Raw genomic sequence first — 23558 nt, forward strand, 5'->3', positions numbered from 1 at the left:
GGTTATCATGTATCCTACATGTCATTTAGGTGTTTATACTTTACACACATTTCTGTAGTTCTCAAAATCCATATAGAGTAGACAAAATAGTTACAAATCTATAGGTTTACCAAATGGTTAGTTTAGTGATTAACCATTAAGTAAAGTTGGATTAAGTGATGGTCAAATGTATTTCAATAAATAAGAGAATCGTGTGAAAAGCATTGTGAGCATTGCATTGTGAAAGGCAATTACTTTATATGAAAGGTATTTCTAGATGAAACACGGATTAGGTTTGATGAAAAAGTTAGTGTGATTTCATGTGTTGTACTTAGTCAATTGAAAAGGTGCTTAAAGTTTTGAAAAAACAGCCTTTTTGTTCATCTGTTTGGAGTTTTGTACGGAGTTGTGAAATTGTACCACATACTTGTGAAAATAGTACCAAAGCAAGAAAAAAAGGGCAGGCAACATGCTGCTCTGAGAAACAGACCTACAGTAAATGCAGCAGTATGGCGTTGATGTAATTCTCTAGATCTACAGTGGAGGTCCCTGTTGCTCATTAACTCCCTGGAGTCTATGTCTCAAATGGCAACCTCTTCCCTATGGGCCCTGGTCAAAAGCAGTGCACTAGATAGGGATTACGCTGTCATTTGGGATGTAAACCCAGTTTGTTTACCTAAGGTCCATTAGAACTCTGGGCCTTTTCACTTGAAGCACAGGACAGAGGTCACAGTAGTGTCAACAGCATTGCTTCACCTGGCCTGTGTATACGCAGGTGCATGAAAGTTACACAACGATTGGCTTGACTTCACCTCTCTTTAATAGCCATCACAATCACCCACTTTCTCATTCAGTTCTGAGTTACTGAGCACCGAACTAATTAGGAAGTCTTTCAATAAACTCTCTTAACCTCCATCAGACATATGAACAGAAGCCTTATTTACTTGCCAATTTATTTAAGAATACAACACAGAAACAATACTAAACAAGTGAATACATATAAAAACACTTTATTCATAAAAAGATTAAAGCATTGCCAAGTTACACAAAGTTGAGTTTTCATAAAACGAGGATGACAATCTACTGCAAATTGAGGTCTTGACTTCCTCTCGAAACCTGAACAACGTTGGTAAAGGGAGTTCACTGACTGACCTCTAATTAATCCAATCCTTAAAAAAAGAAAAAAGCTTAAATATCACAGATGGGTGGTCTTGATAGATGACATCTAGTCTCCTATCCTCCTGACGGTGAGTCGGGAGGTCCCGTGGTTTTTCACTGAGGGTTGCGCTGTGATTGAGGAGTCTAGGACCCCTGGTCGGTTAGGCAATATGGATGGGCGTGTTCCAGGTCGTTTTTTATTGCAGTCACACTGCACACATTATCTCATACTTCTTACAATGCCTGGATAAGTATTTATCTCGAATGTATCAGGAACCACATTAATATCTAGCAAATCTTCTACAAATACGAGATGGGGACTACAGGCTGATTGACATATACAGGCCACAGGATGCAGCAGACTTCAGAGTTAGACTCCTTGTTGGGTTGGTCTGCTAGTCCTCCTCTCCCTCAGACTCGGACTCTACATGAGAAAATAAACAGATTACTATTAAATAGCTCCTCTTAGTGGCCAAAATAGGAATTACAGGTGAGTGCTCATCACAGCCCAAGTCTACAGAATGTTAATAGTTCAGTTTCATTGATTCAACAATGATTTTCTGAAAATGCAATGGCTTTCTTGTCAGTTATTGATTAGGTTACCTGTAACTGGAACCTGTATTTAACCTGTAAATGGTACCTTCTTCTGCATTTTGCAGCCACTCAACAAACTTCTTCATCTGCTCGACAAAGACACCTTTCCCTTTGGTGGTGTGAGTGTCTTTGTACCACCTCAGAATGGCCTCCTCACTCAACACATCAGCTGGGTGGAGAGAAGACGGACAGAACAGAAACATTCAGCATAGCACCACAAGGAGAAGTTATGTGAAATTGTCATTTCAGTTTACTTCCTAAATTGAAATGGAATTGACCGCAACCCTGACTACTAAGACAAATGAAAGAGATACTGTGAAACATTGTCCTGTATAAAATGATAACACTGACCTTTGTAGAAGAGCACCACTATCTTGGAGAAGGACTTCATGAAGTGGATATTGTCATAGCAGTACTCCTGGATCCTCAGTAGCAGCACCAGCTCTGACTGGCCCTGGGTGCTGAACGCTGCGAGCAGGGGGGCATAGTGCTGGAGGGGAGAGGATACACACCCCATCAACTGTCATTCATTCATGGTTGACGTTAGCGTTGTGCAGTACTTCAAGGTGTTTGAGAGCCTCCACAGTGACCAGCTCTCATGTTATAGAGTGGTTGGGTTAGGAGTGAGATAAGTTATTAATGGTTGATGTTATGATGTACTTTAAGGTGTTTGAGGGCCTCCACAGTGACCAGCTCTCATGTTATAGAGTGGTTGGGTTAGGAGTGAGATAAGTTATTAATGGTTGATGTTATGATGTACTTTAAGGTGTTTGAGGGCCTCCACAGTGACCAGCTCTCATGTTATAGAGTGGTTGGGTTAGAAGTGAGATATTATGTTATTAATGGTTGATGTTATGATGTACTTTAAGGTGTTTGAGGGCTTGCTCGGTGACCAACTCCTCCTTCTTGTTCCACTCCACAGCATTCATGAGAATGTTCCACAGCAGACCAATCACAGCCTGCTCCTGGAGAGCACTCCTCTTCATCTCCTCCTTCACGTACACCATCTAGAACCACAGAATAATTCTTTACTGTCCATTATGTTGGAGAATGGAATTGATCATTTTTGCTTCTACAACCCAACCCAGAGACAAACACACCCCAATGAGGGGTTGAAAGCAGAGGGGGATGCAATGCAGTGCTCTTGGAGCTTGTTCAAGGGCACAAAGGCAGGACATGGTATCTGGTATTCCACCTCTCGTATGGGGCAGTCCTGAGAGAGGCGCTCCTGCAGTTCTTTCTGCAGCTCCTTGCGTGTTCCCTGAGACTGCTGCACGCGCATGAAGTCTGACAGCTCCTTCAGCCCCGCCTCATTGAAGTACTTTGAGAAGTGCTCCATGTTCTGCTTGTTGGCAGGAAACAACTCCTAGAGAAACAACAAGTCTTGACTCAAACAACTTCCAATGAGCTTCAACCCTACAAATTCACTACAACAGTTCCCTCTTGTGGCTGAGCACAAGTAAAAAAAAAATTGTAGCACTGTAAAAGAGTCTCTCTAACCACCATTTGAGGAGTCACTGACTTTTTTGACATATGGTTCAAAACCACTGCTCTAGGTTACCTGCTTAAAAAGTGTTTCTTTACCAGGAGTTTCTTATCCAGGTTAGCCTTCCTCAGGGCTGAGGTGACTACATTGGCATCTTTCTCAGATATCCATGCCTTGAACATCTTCACCGCAAAGGATGCAGAGATACCTGCAAGATACCAATAACAGACAAGAGTAAGATAGCAACTTGGAAGAAAGCCAGAGCTATAAATATATGGCAAAAATATATGCCTCAAGAACCCCCCCCCCCCCCCCCCCACACACACACACCTTCCTTGACAACATTGTCACTGAAGAGGCTGGTGAGGATGGGTGGGGGCAGAGTGCCGTTAGCCAATAGGATACCAGTCAACATAGCCAGCTTGGTCTGCTCTGATTCGCTGAATGCCTTCAGGAACAGCAGAAGCTATGGGATAAAACATCAGGACAGGAAATGATGTAAACTAAAGACAATAGGATCAAAAATGATCTACACAGCCGAAGATATAAAGTCTAATCACAAGTACATAGGATAATCCAAAACTGAAGTAGAACTGCTGTAGCGACTTCATACGAGCCTGTTTCATGTGAATACTTTACCTTTTTGATTTCCTCCTCGAAGGCATTCTGCAGGTACTTGTACCTCCTGATAAGCTTGTTAAAAACCTACAGACACACACAGAGGGACATGAGATTCAGTGACAGACACAGAGAGCTGGGACAGAGAGACAAACAGATCGTGAAGGAGTGCAGTGACTTTAATCCAGGAGGATTATATAAAAATTGTCGTCGTGGACACACTAGATACTCCCAGGGGATTGGTGGGTATTAGCAGATCTAATACCACTCCACTGCGGGTGTCTCCCTCCGACATTCCCTTCTACCCCAGTCAAAGGTAAAACAGAGAGAGAGTATATGTGTATACATGTGTGCTCACGCATTCATGAACAGCCATGGCCTGTTCACCCCACTATCATCCAGAAAGCAAGGTCAGTAGAGGTGCATCAAAGCTGTGAGAGACTGAAGAACAAATTCCATCTCAAGGCCATCAGACTTAAATGGCCATCACTAGCCTGCCTCCACCCAGTACTCTAAACTTGGTCACTGTCACTAGTCGACTACCACCTGGTTACTCTACCATGCACTTTAGAGGTTGCTGTATTTGATTGTGTGTGTGTGTGTGTGTGTGTGTACCAACCTGAGCATAGTGGCGGAGGTTGGCATGGTTCTCCTTGGTGGTAAACACACAGTGTTCTGTCACCTTGGTCTTGTCCCCCTCGTCAATGCGCGTCCCACCGGGAGCTGAGACAGACAGTTATTTACATTACGATTGTAGTGATTGAGGGGGCAGAACCAGCACAGCCGGAGAGGGTAGTGACCCTGGTGCCATTAAGGTCAACACACCACTTCAATGACCATCTATCCCGCCCAGCCATAAAGCGATTAGAAAGAAGAGACGGACGGACATAGACAGACGGACAGAAAGACGTGGCAAGTCATCAGGGTCAAGGGTTAAAGCTTTAGCCCCGTTAGCTAGCAGCATGGGCATGTCCTTCCTGTCAGCTATAACTGTAGAATAATCAGAGCGAGACCTACCTATCTACCCTATGTCCATGATTGATTGATATAACAAGAAGTTGTGGATATCATGGAGATAGTGGCGCATAAGGATGGGAGAGATCAGACCCTGATGTACAGTAATTAGTAATCACACGTTAACTGGATTATTACACAACATTACTACACCCATTCACAGGAAGGAGAGAGAGAGAGCACTTTGTTTCCGCCTAGTCAATCATCTATTTACTATCATCTCTCCATTTTTTCCCCCTTTATCTGTTCCACCCCTGAGGTGGCTGTTGACATAGGGTGATCCATTGTTGTATCCTGTTTGGGCTAAATGAGGATGTATGTGAGGGCTTAACTACTCCCTACACTATCTGAAGTCTTAGAGCCCGACCTGTTAGATCTGGATCTAATGTCTACTATCCCTGTTGACTTCATAACTGCTTCATAGGACTGCGGTGGATTTAAAAAAAATCATCACTTACTGTATGTATTCATGCAAATATCATACCGTCAGTGTAGCACATTTTATTAATAGTGTGCCTGCATGAACCATGTACCTAGCCTTCATGCTACTAAATGCTAATGTGGTTCCCTGATAGGCTGGTTCCTTTCATGTATCCCTGGTTTCCATCTGAGCTGCTGTCTCTCCCCTGACACTGCCAGGCTCTTATTATAGGAGCAGGGTAAACCGGTTATCTCTAATGGGCTTGACATGCAGTATGTAGTGACTGACACAGGCCCCATCCTGTGTGTGTGTGTGTGTGTGTGTGTGTGTGTGTGTGTGTGTGTGTGTGTGTGTGTGTGTGTGTGTGTGTGTGTGAGACGGAGACAGACTGACAGAGACTGTACATTCAATTCATTCTACAAAAATTACACATGGCAGGATGTGAATGAGCATGTGTTTGTGAGTGTGGTCAAAGACATACTCTTTGTGAGTATTCCATGCCATGGAAACAATGAGTGTGTGGGGAGAAAGACAGTGATTATAGAATACATCTACCAGCTTAGGTCTGCAGGGTCACACTGCCCACCAGTTAACAGGACAAAGGGTTCAGCATATTAATCAATGCCCCACCCCCCACCTCACTGAACACAAATATGTCCACAAATACAAAAAAACTGTGTTCAAGTACCCTCATCTATTAGTGAGGAAAACGTGGGAGTTAGAAGAAGTGAATACAGCTCAATGAGCAGTCCACTGACACATACAGGAGGAACAGTGTATTCGGTTCTCTGATAGGCCAGGATGTCTTTGATAATGGAAAATGACCCTGGTAATCTGACAAAGCCAGCAGTGATCTGTTTGTCCTTGCCTGAGAGGACATGGTCATGCTTGGTGCCCTAGTGTGAATACTGATACGAAGGGACCAGGATGGCCCATTACGGAGCAGTGAGCTGAAACCAGGTGCAGATGTCCATGATACTATAGCTACCTTAGTACAACACCTAGCAACCTCATCAAGCGGGGCAGATCTCTTGGTGTAATGGCAAAGATTATGTACTGACAGTCCTGGGACCTGGATTCAAGGCCCGTTCCAGGCTGCCTGCTAAATTCGTCCCAATCCACTCACCGAGCATGCTCCCCGCGATGAGGATGTCGAAGAGAGTGTCCGCATAGCGACGGTAGTCGAGTCGGGACCCGGTAACGTCCAGGAACTTGGCTACAGCATCGAGGTCCCCTCCTGCTTCGTTGAGGCCCAGAATAATTGTGTCTCTAAAAACTGTGGGCTCAAACTTCTCCTTTTCATCTGGGTGGGGAGGAAAGGGCAGAGGAGAACATCCTTGTTGCATGTACACTAATGTGTGTTAAACCTTAACACAGTTAACATCAGAAAGTGAGGTATGGTAAACCATGCATAATAGAGTAGATTCCTTATGTCAGCGATTATCAACTAGATTCACCTGCAGGTTGATTTTTCTCTTGAGTGGATGGTCAGGGGGCCAGAACAATAATTACAAATAATTGGTAGACTGCAAATTGACCGCAAGAAGCCTAAAACAGATATAATATCTGACTAAAACAATCACGCTTATATTTGTATACAGATTTTCCTAAATTAAAATCACTTGATGCGTATTTTCACAATCTTTTACAATACAAATAAAATAAAAATGTGCTCAGAAAACTTGTCGGGCCAAATAAGACATCCCTTCAGTTCCCCAGCCAAGATGTGATGAGGACAAGGGACCCTACCCTGATGGGACACTACTTACCCTGGGGGAGAGTTAGCCTCCCCGATTGATCCTCTGTGGTTTTCACAAAGAACAGTGTCCAAACGATATCCCCTTCATTAACAGATCACTAGGTATCAACACACGGCTCAAGAGAATCAACAAGGTGCCCCACGGAGTATGAACCCAATGTCCTTACGACACTACATGTTCTTCTGCTCTGTGAGTAATATATATAACGACACCCACTGCTTCTGGACTGGCAGGAAGTTCAGCTATAGCTTGGTCCCAGATCTGTTCGCGTGGTCATGTCTGGGAGTTGCCAAGAGAGCATAAACAAGAGAGCTGACATTCTAGGAACTTAAACATCTTATTGACTGGGAGCCAGCCTGGATCGCAGTAGGTGTTGTGTAAGAGGGAATGTAAAGCCACAACAATCCATTGCTGCAAGAGAGAGATGAAACAGAACCCTAGACACAAAGAGTATTTATAGTCTGTTTATGTGTGGAGAGGACAGAAGAGAACAGGAGAACCATGCTAAACCTTTGCTGGTCCCTTACTAAGAAGCAGATCTTAATAGGAGAAATCTACGCTAAAAGTGTGCATTGACACTCTGGAGGTCGTGAGACTCAAAAGATAATCAAGACATCTCACAGTCTTAAAGAGGCAGTTGATTTAAGAAACGGGTTCAATTATTTGGTACTGCAACGTAACACTGTCTGTCGTCTTGACAACATATTGGTATTGCAATTTCACACCATGCATGTTGTCTTGCCAACATACTCTATGTGGTAAACATTAGGCATTGACATTGGGCGTTGACAGCTGTCTGTGGCTGTAACTCAACTCACCCCTTTTCCTGGTCTTGAACCGCTGGCCTGTTAGCACTGGCTTCTGCTGCTTACCGGTATTCATACAAGTCCTGAGGAAGAAAACACACACACAGAATCCGGAAATGAGCAGACCATTAGCACTACAACATACAATAGTACCATTCCATCGAATGACAGAATATCTTTGTTTCTGTCAGGCCTACTGCAACAGCAGTCTGTAAACAAAACATATTTAAAGGCCTGTAACATTATTTATACGTGTTAATATGCCCAAAATATACAATGTCTGACAGTTTACTAACAGCCAACAAACCATTTAATTTAATTTAATAGTTCATAAGCGCTTCAGTCAATCTCAGACCTTCAACACACCTTCAAAATGTCACTGAGCAGCCATTTATTTTCTACAGGCTTCCACAACTAAAAGTCAGAAGTTCACATGCCCACCTAGAGTCCAGAAGGCTAAAGGAACAGGTGAAAGCTCTATGCTTACCAGCTGTGAGTCCCTCTAAGCAGTGACAGGGAGTTATTTAGAGTGTCACTGAATTTCCTGTGAATGTCTCAGACTTGTCCTGCCTGTCAACCTTGTGCCCTGTGCTATATACTGTATGTTGCAGGCTCATCCCGGTCCATGTCCCTGCAGCGTAAACTAGTCTCTCCCTGATTCGCTCAATCTAATTCCCTCTGAATCCCCCCTCGCTCTCTCTTAGACGATTGTTAAATTACAACAAGGACATGTCGGACCACGGTACACACACACACACACACACACACACACACACACACACACACACACACACACACACACACACACACACACACACACACAAAGGTTCTTTGAGGGCACACTCCTCCTTAGGACAGACATATACAGTCAGACAGGCCAGTACTAGAGGGTCAAGTGATTAAGGAACTGTATAATCTACTTTACCACACCAAGACATGTTGTCTGGAGGGGATTCCACAGAGCACACTGTAGTAACCTTGTCCCAGACCTGGATGTGCTTTAGCCAACTTCTCTGACTGGATGACATATCATAATTGGTACAACAGTGTCAGGGTACAGGCAAAAGCCAGGGTGACAAGTCTGCTGAAAAAATGAAACAAGAAATATAATAATAAATAAATATATTCGGCAACACATCAACAAAACATTTCTGGACAGCTACTAAACAAACATGCTGAGGATGGCAAATAAAATAGCAGAGTACCCCTCCCATTTGGGATTAACTCAGAGTTTGCGCTCCTGCCGTCCAGGAAGCACTCCAGACTCCCATGTGTGCCACACAAACTGATCCTGATGAACAAATAAGGAGAACAATAGGGACATGCCGTCTCGCTCACCATTTCACAGTGCATTCTCTTGTACTTAAAGCAAAAATCTGACATTTCCACAAAGAAATATCTAATATCATGTTCGGCATGACAAGGAATGAGCAGAGCAGGGAGGACTTGTCTGAATTCTACACATGGGTTTAGGCTGTCTGTATCTGAAATCAAATAAAAGGTGTATTGGTCACGTACACAGAGTTGGAGAAGTTATCACAGGTGCTCCAACAATAGCTAGAAAACAATATGCAAATAATCCCAAAGTAAAAATGCACTCATCAGAACGAGCAATGTCAGAGACCGTAATATAAATACATGACCAGTCAAAAGTCCGGACACACCTACTCATATCAGCGTTTATTTTGACTATTTTCTACAATGTAGAATAATAGTGAAGACATCAACACGATGAAATGACACAAATGGAATCATGTAGTCCTTCCCTGTGTTTCCTGTCTCTCTGTGCCAGTTCGTCTTGTATGTTCAGGTCAACCAGTGATTTTCCCGTGCTCCTGCTTTTCTATTCTCTTTTACTAGTCCTCCCGGTTTTGACCTTTGCCTGTTTTTCTCGACTCTATTCCCACCTGCCTGACCATTCTGCCTGCTCTGACCTTGAGCCTGCCTGCCATTCTGTACCACCAGAACTCTGAACTGGTATTGACCTTTGATCATGGACAGGCAATTCTGTCTACCCTTTTTGGATTGTTAACAAACATCTTGGACTCGAACCATCTGCCTCCTGTGTCTGCATCTGGGTCTCACCTTGTGCCCTTAAAATTGTACGCCACCCTATGGGACTCCCAATCACTGCCGGATTTGAACCAGGTATTGTAGTGTTGCCTCTTACACTGAGATGCAGTGCCTTAGACCGCTGCACCACTCAGGATCACCAACGCGTTGCGTTGTGCGTAAGAACAGCCCTTAGCTGTGGTATATTGGCCATATACCAGACCCCCTTGGCCTTATTACTTAAATATACAGTATACATTACAAAATCATGGGCATTAATATGGAGTTGGTCCTCCCTTTGCTGCTATAACAGCCTCCACTCTTCTGGGAAGGCTTTCCACTAGATGTTGGAACATTGGAAGCAAGTCCCCCCAGCATTCAGCCACAACTGCAATAGTGAGGTCGGGCACAGATGTTGGGCGGTTAAGTCTGGCTTGCAGTCGGCGTTCCAATTCATCCTGAAGGTGTTCGATGGAGTTGAGGTCAGGGCTTTGTGCAGGCCAGTCAAATTCTCCCACACTGATCGACAAACCATTTCTGTAAGGACCTCGCTTTCTGCACGGGGCATTGAACACCTACTCATTCAATTTAAGAGGACCACAATGGAAATAAGTCCCAGACTTTATTGTGCGTTATCCTCGATGATTTTATTCATGTGCATGTATGGCTTTTAAGTTGTGTGCTTGTTTTTTTTAAATGGTCGAATTAATAAACTAAACTAAAAAACTGTTGAAACAGGAAAGGGCGAAAACCAGAAACTGCTGCCACAAAGTTGGAAGCACAGAATCATCTAGAATGTCATTGTGTGCTGTAACGTTAAGATGTTCCTTCACTGGAAGTAAAAGGGCCTAGCCTGAACCATGAAAAACAGCCTCAGACCATTATTCCTCCTCCACCAAACTTTACAATTGGCACTATGCATTGGGGCAGGTAGCATTCTTCTGGCATCAACCAAATCCCTATCCGTCCGTCGGACTGCCAGATGGTGAGGAGTGATTTATCAGTGTTTCCACTGCACTAAAGTCCAACGGCGGCGAGTTTTACACCACTTCAGCATACACCTGCCATTGTGTATATGGTTATTTTAGGCTTGTGTGTGGCTGCTCGGCCATGGAAACCCATTTCATGAAGCTCCCGACGAACAGTTCTTGAGCTGATGTTCCTTCCAGAGGCAGTTTGGAACTCGGTAGTGAGTGTTGCAACCGAGGACAGACCATTTTTACGGTCCTGTTCTGTGTGCTTGTGTGACCTTTCACTTCGTGGCTGAGCCATTGTTGCTCATAGACGTTTCCACTTCACAATAACAGCACTTACAGTTGACAGGGGCGGCTCAAGCAGAGCAGAAATTTGATGAACCGACTTGTTGGAAAGGTGGAATCCTATGACAGTGCCACGTTGAAAGTAACAGATCTTCAGTAAGGCCATTCTACTGCCAATGTTTGTCTATGGAGATTGCATGGCTGTGTGCTCGATTGTATACACCTGTCAGCAAAGGGTGTGGCTAAAACAGCTCATTTGAAGGAGTGTCTCCACACACACACACAACCGATCATTAAATGTTTTAGAACAGCTACTCATTCAATTGTTTTTGTTAATTTTTTACTATTTTCTACATTGTAGAATAATAGTGAAGACAAAACTATGACTACACATATGGAATCATGTAGTAACCCAAAAATATATTTTATATTGGAGATTCTTCAAATAGCCACCCTTTGCCTTGATGACAGCTTTGCACACTCTTACTATTCGATAAACCAGTTAACCTGGAATGCTTTTCCAACAGTCGTTGAAGAAGTTCCCACATATGCTGAGCACTTTCTGGCTGATTTTCCATCACTCTGCAGTCAGACTCATCCCAAACCATCAAAATTGGGTTGAGGTTGGGGGATTGTGTTGGCCAGGTCATCTGATGCAGCACTCCATCACTCTGCTTCTTGGTCAAATAGCCCTTATACAGCCTGGAGATGTGTTTTGAGTCATTGTCCTGTTGAAAAACAAAATGATAGTCCCACTAAGCCCAAACCAGATGAGATGGCGTATCGCTGAAAAATGCTGTGGTAGCCATACTGGTTTAGTGTGCCTTGAATTGTAAATAAAATCACGGACAGTGTCAACAGCAAAGCCCCCTACACTATAACACCTCCTTGCTTTACGGTGGGAAATAAATGTGCAGAGATCATCCCGTTCACCCACACTGCATCTCACAAGGACACAGCGCTTGGAACAAAAACTCTCCAATTTAGACTCCAGCCCAAAGGACACATTTCCACTGGTATAATATCCATTGCACGTGTTTCCTGGCCCAAGCAAGTCTTCTTGTTATTGGTGTCCTTTCGCAGTGGTTTCTTTGCAGCAATTCGACCAAGAAGACCTGAGTCTCCTCTGAACAGTTGATGTTGAGATGGGTCTTACTTGGGATGCAATTTCTGAGGATGGTAATTCTAATGAACTTATCCTCTGCAGCAGAGGTAACTCTGGGTCTTCCATTCCTGTGGCGGACCTCACGAGAGCCAGTTTCATCATATTGCTTGATGGTTGTCACGACTGCACTTGAAGAAACTTTCAAAGTCCTTGAAATGTTCTGCATTGACTGACCTTCATGTCTTAAAGTAATGATGGCCTGTCATTCCTCTTTGCTTATTTGAGCTCTTTACTTAAAATTGACTTGGTCTTTTACCGAATAGGGCTTCCTTCTGCATACTTTTGACCGGTACTGAGAGTGAGAACATCAGCAAAAAATAAACATCCTCTCACTGCCAACTCCGTTTATTTTCAGCAAAATTAACGTGTGAATATTTGTATGAACATAAGATTCAGCTACTAAGACAAACTGAACACGTTCCACAGACATGTGACTAACAGAAATTGTTACAGAAATTGTGTCCCTGAACAAAGGGTGTGGGTGGTTAGGGATCAAAATCAAAAGTCTGTCAGTATCTGGTGTGGCCACCAGCTGCATTAAGTACTGCAGTGCATCTCCTCCTCATGGACTGCACCAGATTAGCCAGTTATTGCTGTGAGATGTTACCTCACTCTTCCACCAAGGCTCCTGCAAGTTCCCTGACATTTCTGGGGGGAATGTCCCTAGCACTCACCCTCCGATCCAACAGGTCCCAGACGTGCTCAATGGATTGAGACCCGGGCTCGTCGCTGGCCATGGCAGAACACAGGCATTCCTGTCTTGCAGGAAATCGCGCCCAGAACAAGCAGTATGGCTGGTGGCATTGTCATGCTGGAGGATCATGTCAGGATGAGCCTGCAGGAAAGGCACCACATGAGAGAGGATGTCTTCCCTGTAACGCACAGCGTTGAGATGGCCTGCAATGACAACAAGCTCAGTCCAATGATGCTGTGACACACCACCCCAGACCATTACGGACCCTCCACCTCGATCCCTCTCCAGAGTACGGGCCTCGGTGTAACGCTCATTCCTCCGACGCTAAAACGCAAATTCGACCATCACCCCTGGTGAGACAAAGCCGTGACTCGTCAGTGAAGAGCACTTTTTGCCTGTCTTTTTGCCTGTTTGTGCCCATTGGCGACGGTGTTGCCAGTGAGGATATGCCTTACAACAGGCCTACAAGCCCTCAGTCCAGCCTCTCAGCCTATTGCGGACAGTCGGAGCACTGGTGGAGGGAGTGTGCGTTCCTGGTACAACTCGGGCAGTGGTTGCCATCCTGTACCTGTCCCGCAGGTGTGATGTTCGGATGTACCGATCCTGTGCAGGTGTTGTTACACGTGGTATGCCACTGCGAGGACGATCAGCTGTCCGTCCGGTCTCCCTGTAGTGCTGTCTTAGTGCTGTACTGCGTCTCACAGTACAGACATTGCAATGTATTGCCCTGGCCACATCTGCAGTCGTCATGCCTCCTTTCAGAATGCCTAAGGCACGTTCACGCAGATGAGCAGGGATCCTGGACATCTTTCTTTTGGTGTTTTTCCAGAGTCAGTAGAAAGGAATCTTTAGTGTCCTAAGTTTTCATAACTGTGACCTTAATTGCCTACTGTCTGTAAGATGTTAGTGTCTTAACGACCGTTCCACAGGTGTATGTTCATTAATTGTTTATGGTTCATTGAACAAGCATGGGAACAGTATTTTAACCCCTTACAATGAAGATCTGTGAAGTTATTTGGAATTTTACGAATTATCTTTAAAAGACAGGGTCCTGAAAAAAGGACGTGTGAATAGAAAAGGTGTACAGCCGTAGTTATATAGGAATAGCCGTGACTAGAAAACAGTATATAAAGTGGGTAAAACAGTATGTAAACATTCAAGTGACCAGTGTTCAATGACTATGTACAGTGCATTCGGAAAGTATTCAGACCCCTTGACTTTTTCCACATTTTGTTATGATACAGTCTTATTCTAAAGTGGATGAAATAGTGTCCCCTCCCCTCAATCTACATACAATGCCCAATATCACAAAGCAAACACAGGTTTTTAGAAATGTAAATTAAAAAAAAAAATCCTGGAAATATTACATTTACATAATTATTCAGACCCTTTACTCAGTACTTTGTTGAAGTGCCATTGCCAGTGATTTCAGCCTCGAGTCTTCTTGGGTATGAAGCTACAAGCTTGGCAAACCTATATTTAGGGAGTTGCTCCCATTCCTTTCTGCAGATCCTCTCAAGCGCTGTCAGGTTGGATGGGGACCGTCGCTGCACAGCTATTTTCAGTTCTCTTTTGATCTGGTTCAGGTCCGGGCACTGTCTGGGCCACTCAAGGACATGTCCCGAAGCCACTCCTGTGTTGTCTTGCCTGTGTGCTTAGGGTCATTGCCCTGTTAGAAGGTGAACCTTTGCCCCAGTCCTTTTCATCAAGGATCTCTGTACCGTTCATCTTTCCCTCGATCCTGACTAGTCTCCCAGTCCCTGCAGCTGAAAAACATCCCCACAGCATGATGCTGCCCCCACCATGCTCCCCATTGGGATGGTGCCAGGCTTTCTCCAGCCGTGACTCTTGAAATGCAGGCCAAAAAGTTATATCTTCTTTATAAGCATGCTGAAAGTGTGTTAATTTGTTTACAGAGAATTAGCATTGGTTAAATTGAGATTTGAATGGAGCGGCAGGTTTTTGTTCCTGCGAGTGTGGATCGGTGTTTAGCGAAGCGGTTGGAAAGATCTTGGTACAGCCCGACAGGATGTTCTCAAATGCATGTGTAGACGTTTGTGAGGGTCTTCGTGGACAAGCTGAATTTCTTCAGCCTCCTGAGGTTGAAGAGGCCTTCTCGACCACACTGTCTGTGTGAAGGGACCATTTGAGGACTCGGACTCCAGAGGGGAGACTCTGTCATGCCACTGGCACCACCAGTCATAGTGAAATGTAATTTACTGAGTAGCCTCCGGTTAGAAAAGATGTCATCAAAACCTAACTCAGTGATAAAATGGTTGTCATTTATATAACGAAGCAGAAAATATTTCCAAAAGACAAACCACATTTAGCATATATCTTATTTTACATTGTAGGCGGCTAAAATGGAACCTCGCATCCCTCACAAAAACCCATCAAGCACCATTACTGCCACTTACGCAGCATTGGAATAGTCTGACAACTGATTTTTCAAAAGCATTATCACTGATATGAATGATGCTCTCACAACATCTTCTTTACAACAATGAGACAAATAAGCCTTAAGACATAAAGGATCACATATGCTTATTACAAGTAATAATGCATTATACCTGCAGGTATTATAAACTCTAAGACATTATAAAGGTTCATATTGTCACGCCCTGGCCTTAGTATTTCTGTGTTTTCTTTATTATGTTGGTTAGCCTCCAGTATTTATGCTGCAGTAGTTTATGTGTCGGGGGGCTGGGGTCAGTTTGTTATATCTGGAGTACTTCTCCTGTCCAATTCGGTGTCCTGTGTGAATCTAAGTGTGCGTTCTCTAATTCTCTCCTTCTCTCTCTCGGAGGACCTGAGCCCTAGGACCATGCCCCAGGACTACCTGACATGATGACTCCTTGCTGTCCCCAGTCCACCTGGCCGTGCTGCTGCTCCAGTTTCAACTGTTCTACCTTATTATTATTCGACCATGCTGGTCATTTATGAACATTTGAACATCTTGGCCATGTTCTGTTATAATCTCTACCCGGCACAGCCAGAAGAGGACTGGCCACCCCACATAGCCTGGTTCCTCTCTAGGTTTCTTCCTAGGTTTTGGCCTTTCTAGGGAGTTCTTCCTAACCACCGTGCTTCTACACCTGCATTGCTTGCTGTTTGGGGTTTTAGGCTGGGTTTCTGTACAGCACTTTGAGATATCAGCTGATGTACGAAGGGCTATATAAATAAATTTGATTTGAAAATTTGATTTGGTTAGGCCAGGGTGTGACATGGGTGATTTATGTGTCTTGTTTTGTCTAGGGGTTTTGTAGTCTATGGGGTTGTTCAGTTGAGTGTTCTAGGTAAGTCTTTGGTTGCCTGGAGTGGTTCTCAATCAGAGGCAGTTGTTTATCGTTGTCTCTGATTGGGAACCATATTTAGGCAGCCATATTCTTTAGGTATCTTGTGGGTGATTGTTCCGGTCTCTGTGTTTTGCACCAGTTAGGACTGTTTCGGTTTTTCCACGGTTTCTTATGTTGTAGAGTGTTCACGTTTTCATCTTTCATTAAAGATGTTTATAAATAACCACGCTGCATTTTGGTCCTCCTCTCCTTCCCAGGAAGAAAACCGTTACACATATATGCTTATTACAATCGGTAAAGAATTATAGATGCAAGTGTTACCAACAAATCACATTTGATGGTTAGGGGTTACTTAAGGTTAGAGTGAGCCTCTTGTCTCCCTACAGCTCTGCACAATGTTTATTCTGTAAAAAGACCTCTAGAGAGCACCAGACAATACCCACGGCTTCAGTCTTTTTACCCCGGTGAGAGCACAGAGAGCTGGGCTAAGGACGGTAGTCTGCCTTGGGGGATGGTGGAAGTGGTCCCACAGCAATTATCAGTGTGGAAGATGTAAACAGGACTCCACACAGTTGTGTCACCTCAGATGTAACATTGTGAAAAGGAGAAGAAAATCTGACATTTTCTGTGACGAGGAATTCAATCTGAATAATGTCCCTTTTCAATACCAGGTTGTCTGTGAAAAGGCCTATTACTCTGATTTATCACAAGAAATGCAACCCTCCTTTCACAATATTACTCCTCTGTTCATTTAGGCATCTAGAGCCAAATCTCAGGGTAACAGTCTGTCACGAGAGACTCCTCTGTTAGTGGACCTCTACTCCACTGACTCCATGACAGAGGACCGATTTGATGTGGATGGCTGCGGTAGTAACGTCGCTGACCAGTTTCATAACCACACGTAGGTATCACACGTAGGTATGGTCAGTCACAACTAGGGTTGCAAAGGATAGGATATGTTCCAGTAAATTTTCCATGGGACGTTAAACGATGGAATTAGGGAAATTAAAAAAATAACAAGTTAGCTTATAACAGTGATCCTTTTTTGTGGGATAAACAGGAGGAAATTCTAGGTCCTGCAGCATATTTTGGTTAAACTATCCGCAGCTGCATGCACAGTGCACTCTTCCATCACATGTACAGCTGATTCTCAAGACCTTGCGCACTATTGAGATGCTATTGAGCCCACACTACTACACTGTCTGAGCCAAGGACTACATGCTTTCTGGTAAGTTTTGATTGCAATACTAGGTGGGTTGAATATAATTTTATATGACACAATTTTTTATTAACTAGTAAATAGTAGCCTACAGCAACGTGTTTAAAATAATTTAACAATTTCTGCTAGTTAGTTTTTGCTACCATGTGGGTTTTAGCTTGCTTGAGTCTGCTAACTGAGGAGTGTTAATGCACCTGTTTTCATACACGTTTCATTTTAAAATATTTATCTTATAAAAGGAGTTGAGTACATATGCAAATACTGTGCCAAATCATACGTGAAGAATGCAAAGATGCAGAATCATCTTGCCAAGTGCATAAAGTTCCCTCAGCGCTCACAACAAGCAAACTGACAAAAGTCCCTCTATTTCTATTTGAGGTGAAAAGTGATGAATTAGACACCTTATCGATAGCAACAGCTCATGGTCCTCCTGGAATTATAAGTTGTTTTTTTTACTCAATGGAGGAACATAGAGAAATGCTGATCAATGTCTTGCTTGAGCTGTGTATGCAACTGGTTCACCTCTGATGCTCACAGGCAATGTGTATTGGAAGATATTTCTGAATGTTTTTCCTCCCAGTATACACACACCTCCAACCAGACATGCTTTATCTACTAATTTGCTGGATGCAGAGTTCAACAGAGTTCAAGTGAAGGTCAAGCAAATCAGAGAAAGCAGACTGTGTTGCAATCATCTCTGATGGGTGGTCGAATGTTCGTGGGCAAGAAATAATTAACTACATCATCTCAACCAATATTCTACAAGAGCACATACACAAGGGACAACAGACACACTGTTCTCCACATTGCAGATGAGCTGAAGGCAGTCATCAATGACCTTGGCCCATAGAAGGTATTTGCACTTGTGACAGACACTACTGCGAACATGAACGCCCATTGGCTGTGCTGCTCATGCATTGAATCTGCTAATCAAGGACATCATGGTACTGAAAAGAATGGAAGCACTCTACAAGAGAGCCAAGGAAATGGTTAGGTATGTGAAGGGTCATCAAGTTATAGCAGCAATCTACCTCACCAAGCAAAGTGAGAAGAATAAGAGCACCACATTGAAGCTGCCCAGCAGCACCTGTTGGGGTGGTATTGTCATCATGTTTAACAGTCTCCTGGAGAGGAAGGAGTCTCTCCAAGAAATGGCCATATCACAGTCTGCCGATATGGACAAGCCCCATCAAGAGGATCCTCCAGGATGATGTATTTTGGGGGAGAGTGGTAAGCAGCCTGAAACCTATAGCAGCAGCCATTGCACGGATTGAGGGAGACAATGCCATCCTGATTGATGTTCAGACTCTGCTTGCTGATGTAAAAGAAGAAATCTGTACTGCCCTGCCCACTTCACTGTTGTGCCAAGCAGAGGAAATTCTGAAATACATCAAAAAGAGTGAAGACTTCTGCCTGAAGCCCATACACACCGCAGCGTACATGTTGGACCCCAAGTATGCTGGCAAGAGCATCCTGTCTGGTGCAGAGATCAACAAGGCCTTTGGTGTCATTACTACCATGTCTCACCACCTTGGCCTGGATGAGGGCAAGGTTTTTGGTAGTCTGGCGAAGTACACCTCCAAGCAAGGGCTTTGGGGTGGAGATGCAATATGGCAGTTGTGCCAACATATCTCATCAGCCACCTGGTGGAAGGGACTTTGAGGATCTGAGGCTCTTTCCCCTGTTGCCTCCATCATCCTCCAAATCCCACCAACATCAGCCACCTCAGAGCACAACTGGTCCTTGTTTGGGAACACACAAACACTGACCAATACAAGGGTTGAAAAATTGGTGGCCATGTGGGCAAATTTGAGGCTTTTTGAGCCTGACAACGAGTCATCCTCAAGGTTGGAAAGTGACAGTGAAGATGAGGCCTCAGAGTCTGATGTTCAAGAGGTGGACATTGAGGAGGTCCAGGGAGAAGACATGGAAGCCTGAGAGGAAGACAACCAAAGCTTTAGTTTCTAGATCATTTTACAGATGTATATTGAAAACAGTTTTAGGAGATGTGATGGATCATTCAATATTCCCTTTCTTTTGTTGTTCAGTGAAATCATCCCATGTGAAGAGTCAACTCATTTCATTAAAGTTAAATTCTTAACTAAATTGTTTTAAAAAATGGAAGGATTTAATCATTTGCAATTATGTCTACGTATGATAAGGTAAAATGTTTGTTTGTCTCCATATGATATGGTAAATATATTCAATGCAAAAAACATTACATTTAAATGGTATTAATATGCATACATTTTGGTTAATTCCCATATATTCCCGTTAATTCCGACGGAATGTTTCCATCTGGGAATATTCCCCAAAATGTGCAACCCAAGTCACAACCAGTGTTTTCAAAAACACACCCCTCATGATTTCACGTCAAACCATGTGCATTGTCACCACCAACATCACGGGCCTTCCGGGTGGCGCAGTGGTTAAGGGCACTGTACTGCAGCGCCAGCTGTGCCACCAGAGACCCTGGGTTCACACCCAGGCTCAGTCGTAACCGCCCAGGAGGTCTGTGCGGCGACGCACAAATGGCCGAGTGTCGTCTGAGGTTAGGGAGGGCTTGACTGGTAGGGATATTCTTGTCTCATCGCACACCAGCAACTCCTGTGGCAGGCCAGGTGCACATTGGTGCGGCTGGCTTCCGGGTTGGATGCACGCTGTGTTGAGCAGTGCGGCTTGGTTGGATTGTCTATCGGAGGACGCATGACTTTCAACCTTTTTCTCTCCCCAGCCTGTACGTACGGGAGTTGCAGCTACTAACAATTGGATACCACGAAATTGGGTATTTTTTTATTAGTCACATGCGCCGAATTTCACCTCACAGTGAAATGCTTACCAAGCCAAGTGATGAAAGAGCATCAGTTAAATAACAATGATACATGGGAGGGGGGGGGGGAGGGGAGGGGGAGGGGGGGGGGCAGCGGCAATGCAAATAGTCTGGGTAGCCATTTGATTAGATGTCCCCCTCCTGAGGGGGAATAGGTTTGTTGAGCCCTCTTCATGACTGTCTTGGTGTGCTTGGGCTTGATAGTTTCTTGGTGATGTGGACACCAAGGAACTTGAAGCTCTCAACCTGCTCCACTACAGCCCCATCAATGAGAATGGGGGTGTGCTCTGTCCTCTTTTTCCTGTAGTCCACAATCACCTCCTTGGTCTTGATCACATTGAGGGAGAGGTTGTTGTCCTGGCACCACACAGCCAGGTCTGACCTCTTCCCTATAGGCTGTTTCGTCGTTGCCGGAGATCAGGCCTACCACTCTTGTCTCATCAGCAAATGTAATGATGGTGTTGGAGTCGTGCCTGTCCATGCAGTCATGAGTGAACAGGGAGTACAGGAGGGCACTGAGCACACATCTCTGAGCACCCGTGTTGAGGATCAGCGTGGCAGATGTGTTGTTACCTACCCTTACCACCTGGCAGCAGCCCAGGGAGGTGTTTAGTCCCAGGGTCCTTAGCTTATGGATGAGCTTTGGGGGCACTATGATGTTGAGCCCTGAGCTGTAGTAAATTAATAACATTCTCACATAGGTGTTCCTTTTGTCCAGGTGGGAAAGGGCAGTGTGGAGTGCATCATCTGTGGATCTGTTAGGGCGGTATGCAAATTGGAGTGGGTCTAGGGTTTCTGGGATAATGGTGTTGATGTGAGCCATGACCAGCCTTTTAAAGCACGTAATGGCTAAAGACGTGAGTGCTATGGGTCGGTACTCGTTTAGGCAGGTTACCTTTGTGTCCTTGGGCACAGGGACTATGGTGGTCTACTTAAAACATGTTGGTATTACAGACTGGGACAGGTTGTACACACAGGCTTTGTAGGCCTGTCCAACTGACATTCAATGCCCAAAATACAATTCCTGGAAACAGGCAACAGTTGCCAGAGAATGCTGACAGGGAGACTCAACAGCCTCTGTGGAGCTCAATGTTTCTGATAAGAACTACAGAAAGTGTGTGCTGGTATGAGAGAATGACAGTGAAACGTGACTACAGTATAAACAGACTGGTCTCATAGATTAGACATAACATAGTAAACATATGTTACATTTGGTACGGTTAAATAAGACAGATGGTTAAAACAAAAGTAGAGTGGTTGGTCAGGCTGGATGGCTAGGTGTATAACGCGAACGTCTAGCAACCCAAATGTTGTGAGTTTCAATATCATCAGGGACAACCTTAGCATTTTTCAACTACTTACTACATTTGAGCTACTTAGCATGTTAGCTAACCCTTCTCCTAACCCTAATCTTAATCCTTTAACCTAACTCCTAAACTTAACCCTAACATGAACCCAAACCGCTAACCCCTAGCCTAGCTAACGTTAACCACCAAGTTAGAATTCATATCATATTGTACGTTTTGTAAATTTGTAACATAGTGTAACGACCCTGGGTTTATAAGCGCGGAAATCGACTCTGCCGTTTGAGCATGCTTTTACGGCACAGTCGATAGCGCGCCGGACCTCGGGCTCGAAGGTCTAGGGTTCGAGACCTGCTCCCTGCTGTTTGATTACACTTCTGTCAGAAGTGGGATAAAACCCAGGGTCGTTACAATATCATACGAAATGGGGTGTCCCGGATTTATGTACAGAATAATACGAAATGCTCTGAGATTAGGTTGGTATAAAATAATGCGTGAGTTATTGTAAGTGCCCTATCATATTGTAGGTTGGCATTTTGTCATGTTTGTTCTGGAGGTACTAGCTAGACTCCGTAACAATAACCACATAAAATCAGATTTTAATCCTAGCCCGAACCTTAACCTCACCGCTAAACCATAAAATAAGACCAAAAACCTTATTTTTGTTTCATGAAATTTTACAATAGAGACTATTTTGACTTTGCAGCTAAGGGGAAATAGCTCAGTTCTTGCTCAAGGACAAGCCTCATGATTCAGACTTGATTTTCCCTTATGGTTAAGGTATCAACCACTACAAAACCGTAAATGAATTATAATCCACATAATAATTCAAATTTCCTGTTGCTGCTGTAGCAAACTATAGCCATTTAGCCAATGCACTCCCAACGAGCTCAGCAGCAGAGCGGTTACCTCGATCGTTAATATTGGATCACTGATAATCTGTACACGTGAAGACAGAGAGAGCTGCATATGATTATTTTATTAGGCAAGTCAGTCAGGAACAAACCGGAAGATGCTGGGCTAAATTGTGCGTCGCCTTGTGGGACTCCCAATAACAGCCGGATGTGATAAAGCCTGAAATCGAACCAGGGTCTCTAGTGACGCCTCTAGCTCTGAGATGCAGTGCCTTAGACAGCTGTGCCATTCGGGAGGCCCGAGGCTATCCAATTCCAAATATACCCGAATGCCAGTCTCGTTCTCCAATATGCTATTTGGTCTTTGGAGGACGTGGGCACTATCACGTCACAAATAATGTTTATAAAGTTTCTTTAAAATACATAATACATAATAGGTAGTAGCTACATTGTACAGTAGCCCATGCTCGTAGTCATTTCCAAAACCGCCCAACCCCTGCGCGCACCTGTAGTGCACCTCATGGTCGGCAGAACCAGCTTGATATTTGTCGAATAAAACAACTTCTGGAAAGAAGTACTTACGACGAACAACAAACAGTTTAGGAGAGTGTAAGGCATGATTTCAATTCCGTTACATGACTAAACTTGTCACAAAATCTCGCCATAATAATCAAGTTTTATAGTTAAACCTGAAATAGTATTACATTTCACGATGTGAAATACTTGAGGGACTTACCCTGCAGTGGTTGACTCTACAACAAGTTGAGATGACCGAAGAGAATAAAGAATAGTTACTTATCGCAGCGTCGGACAGACCACTTGAAATACAGTCGGGATAAACCAAAGACGTCAGCATAGTGGAATCCAGGCAAAATTAAATATACCAAACGATTACATTAACATACGGCGATCTTTGTACTTCAAATACATTTATTACAAACAATTTGATTATAAAGAATAATAATAATATATGTTCGATATACATGCATGACATTAACGTTATGGACATTCTGTCACCGCTTTCTTCACATTGTGGTGGAGTCCAAGGA

General features: G+C 44.0%; 1 protein-coding gene across 1 annotated transcript; it reads right to left on the bottom strand.

Moving 5' to 3' along the window:
- Window positions 1-973: 973 nt before the first annotated feature.
- On the bottom strand, window positions 974-23359 carry LOC135549764 (eIF5-mimic protein 1-like). Its single transcript, XM_064980039.1, has 12 exons — window positions 23246-23359; window positions 7849-7919; window positions 6397-6573; window positions 4455-4558; window positions 3857-3922; window positions 3548-3683; window positions 3316-3425; window positions 2897-3097; window positions 2595-2738; window positions 2083-2221; window positions 1778-1900; window positions 974-1561 (listed from the first exon to the last, which is right to left on the bottom strand). Exons 2-12 carry the CDS (start codon window positions 7910-7912, stop codon window positions 1533-1535), a joined length of 1293 nt encoding a protein of 430 aa, XP_064836111.1. The 5' UTR covers window positions 7913-7919; window positions 23246-23359; the 3' UTR covers window positions 974-1532.
- Window positions 23360-23558: the final 199 nt, after the last annotated feature.

Source organism: Oncorhynchus masou, chromosome 12 (assembly GCF_036934945.1).
Source record: "Oncorhynchus masou masou isolate Uvic2021 chromosome 12, UVic_Omas_1.1, whole genome shotgun sequence".
In the NCBI taxonomy this organism is placed as follows: Eukaryota; Metazoa; Chordata; class Actinopteri; order Salmoniformes; family Salmonidae; genus Oncorhynchus; species Oncorhynchus masou.

Excerpts from the sequence above, each read along its gene's own strand:
- LOC135549764 (XM_064980039.1), bottom strand. The coding sequence starts at position 7,912 with ATGAATACCGGTAAGCAGCAGAAGCCAGTGCTAACAGGCCAGCGGTTC. Across the intron at positions 4,559-6,396 it reads CATCGCGGGGAGCATGCTCG|CTCCCGGTGGGACGCGCATT; the intron begins GTGAGTGGATTG and ends TGTCTGTCTCAG. Across the intron at positions 3,923-4,454 it reads ACCTCCGCCACTATGCTCAG|GTTTTTAACAAGCTTATCAG; the intron begins GTTGGTACACAC and ends GTGTGTCTGTAG.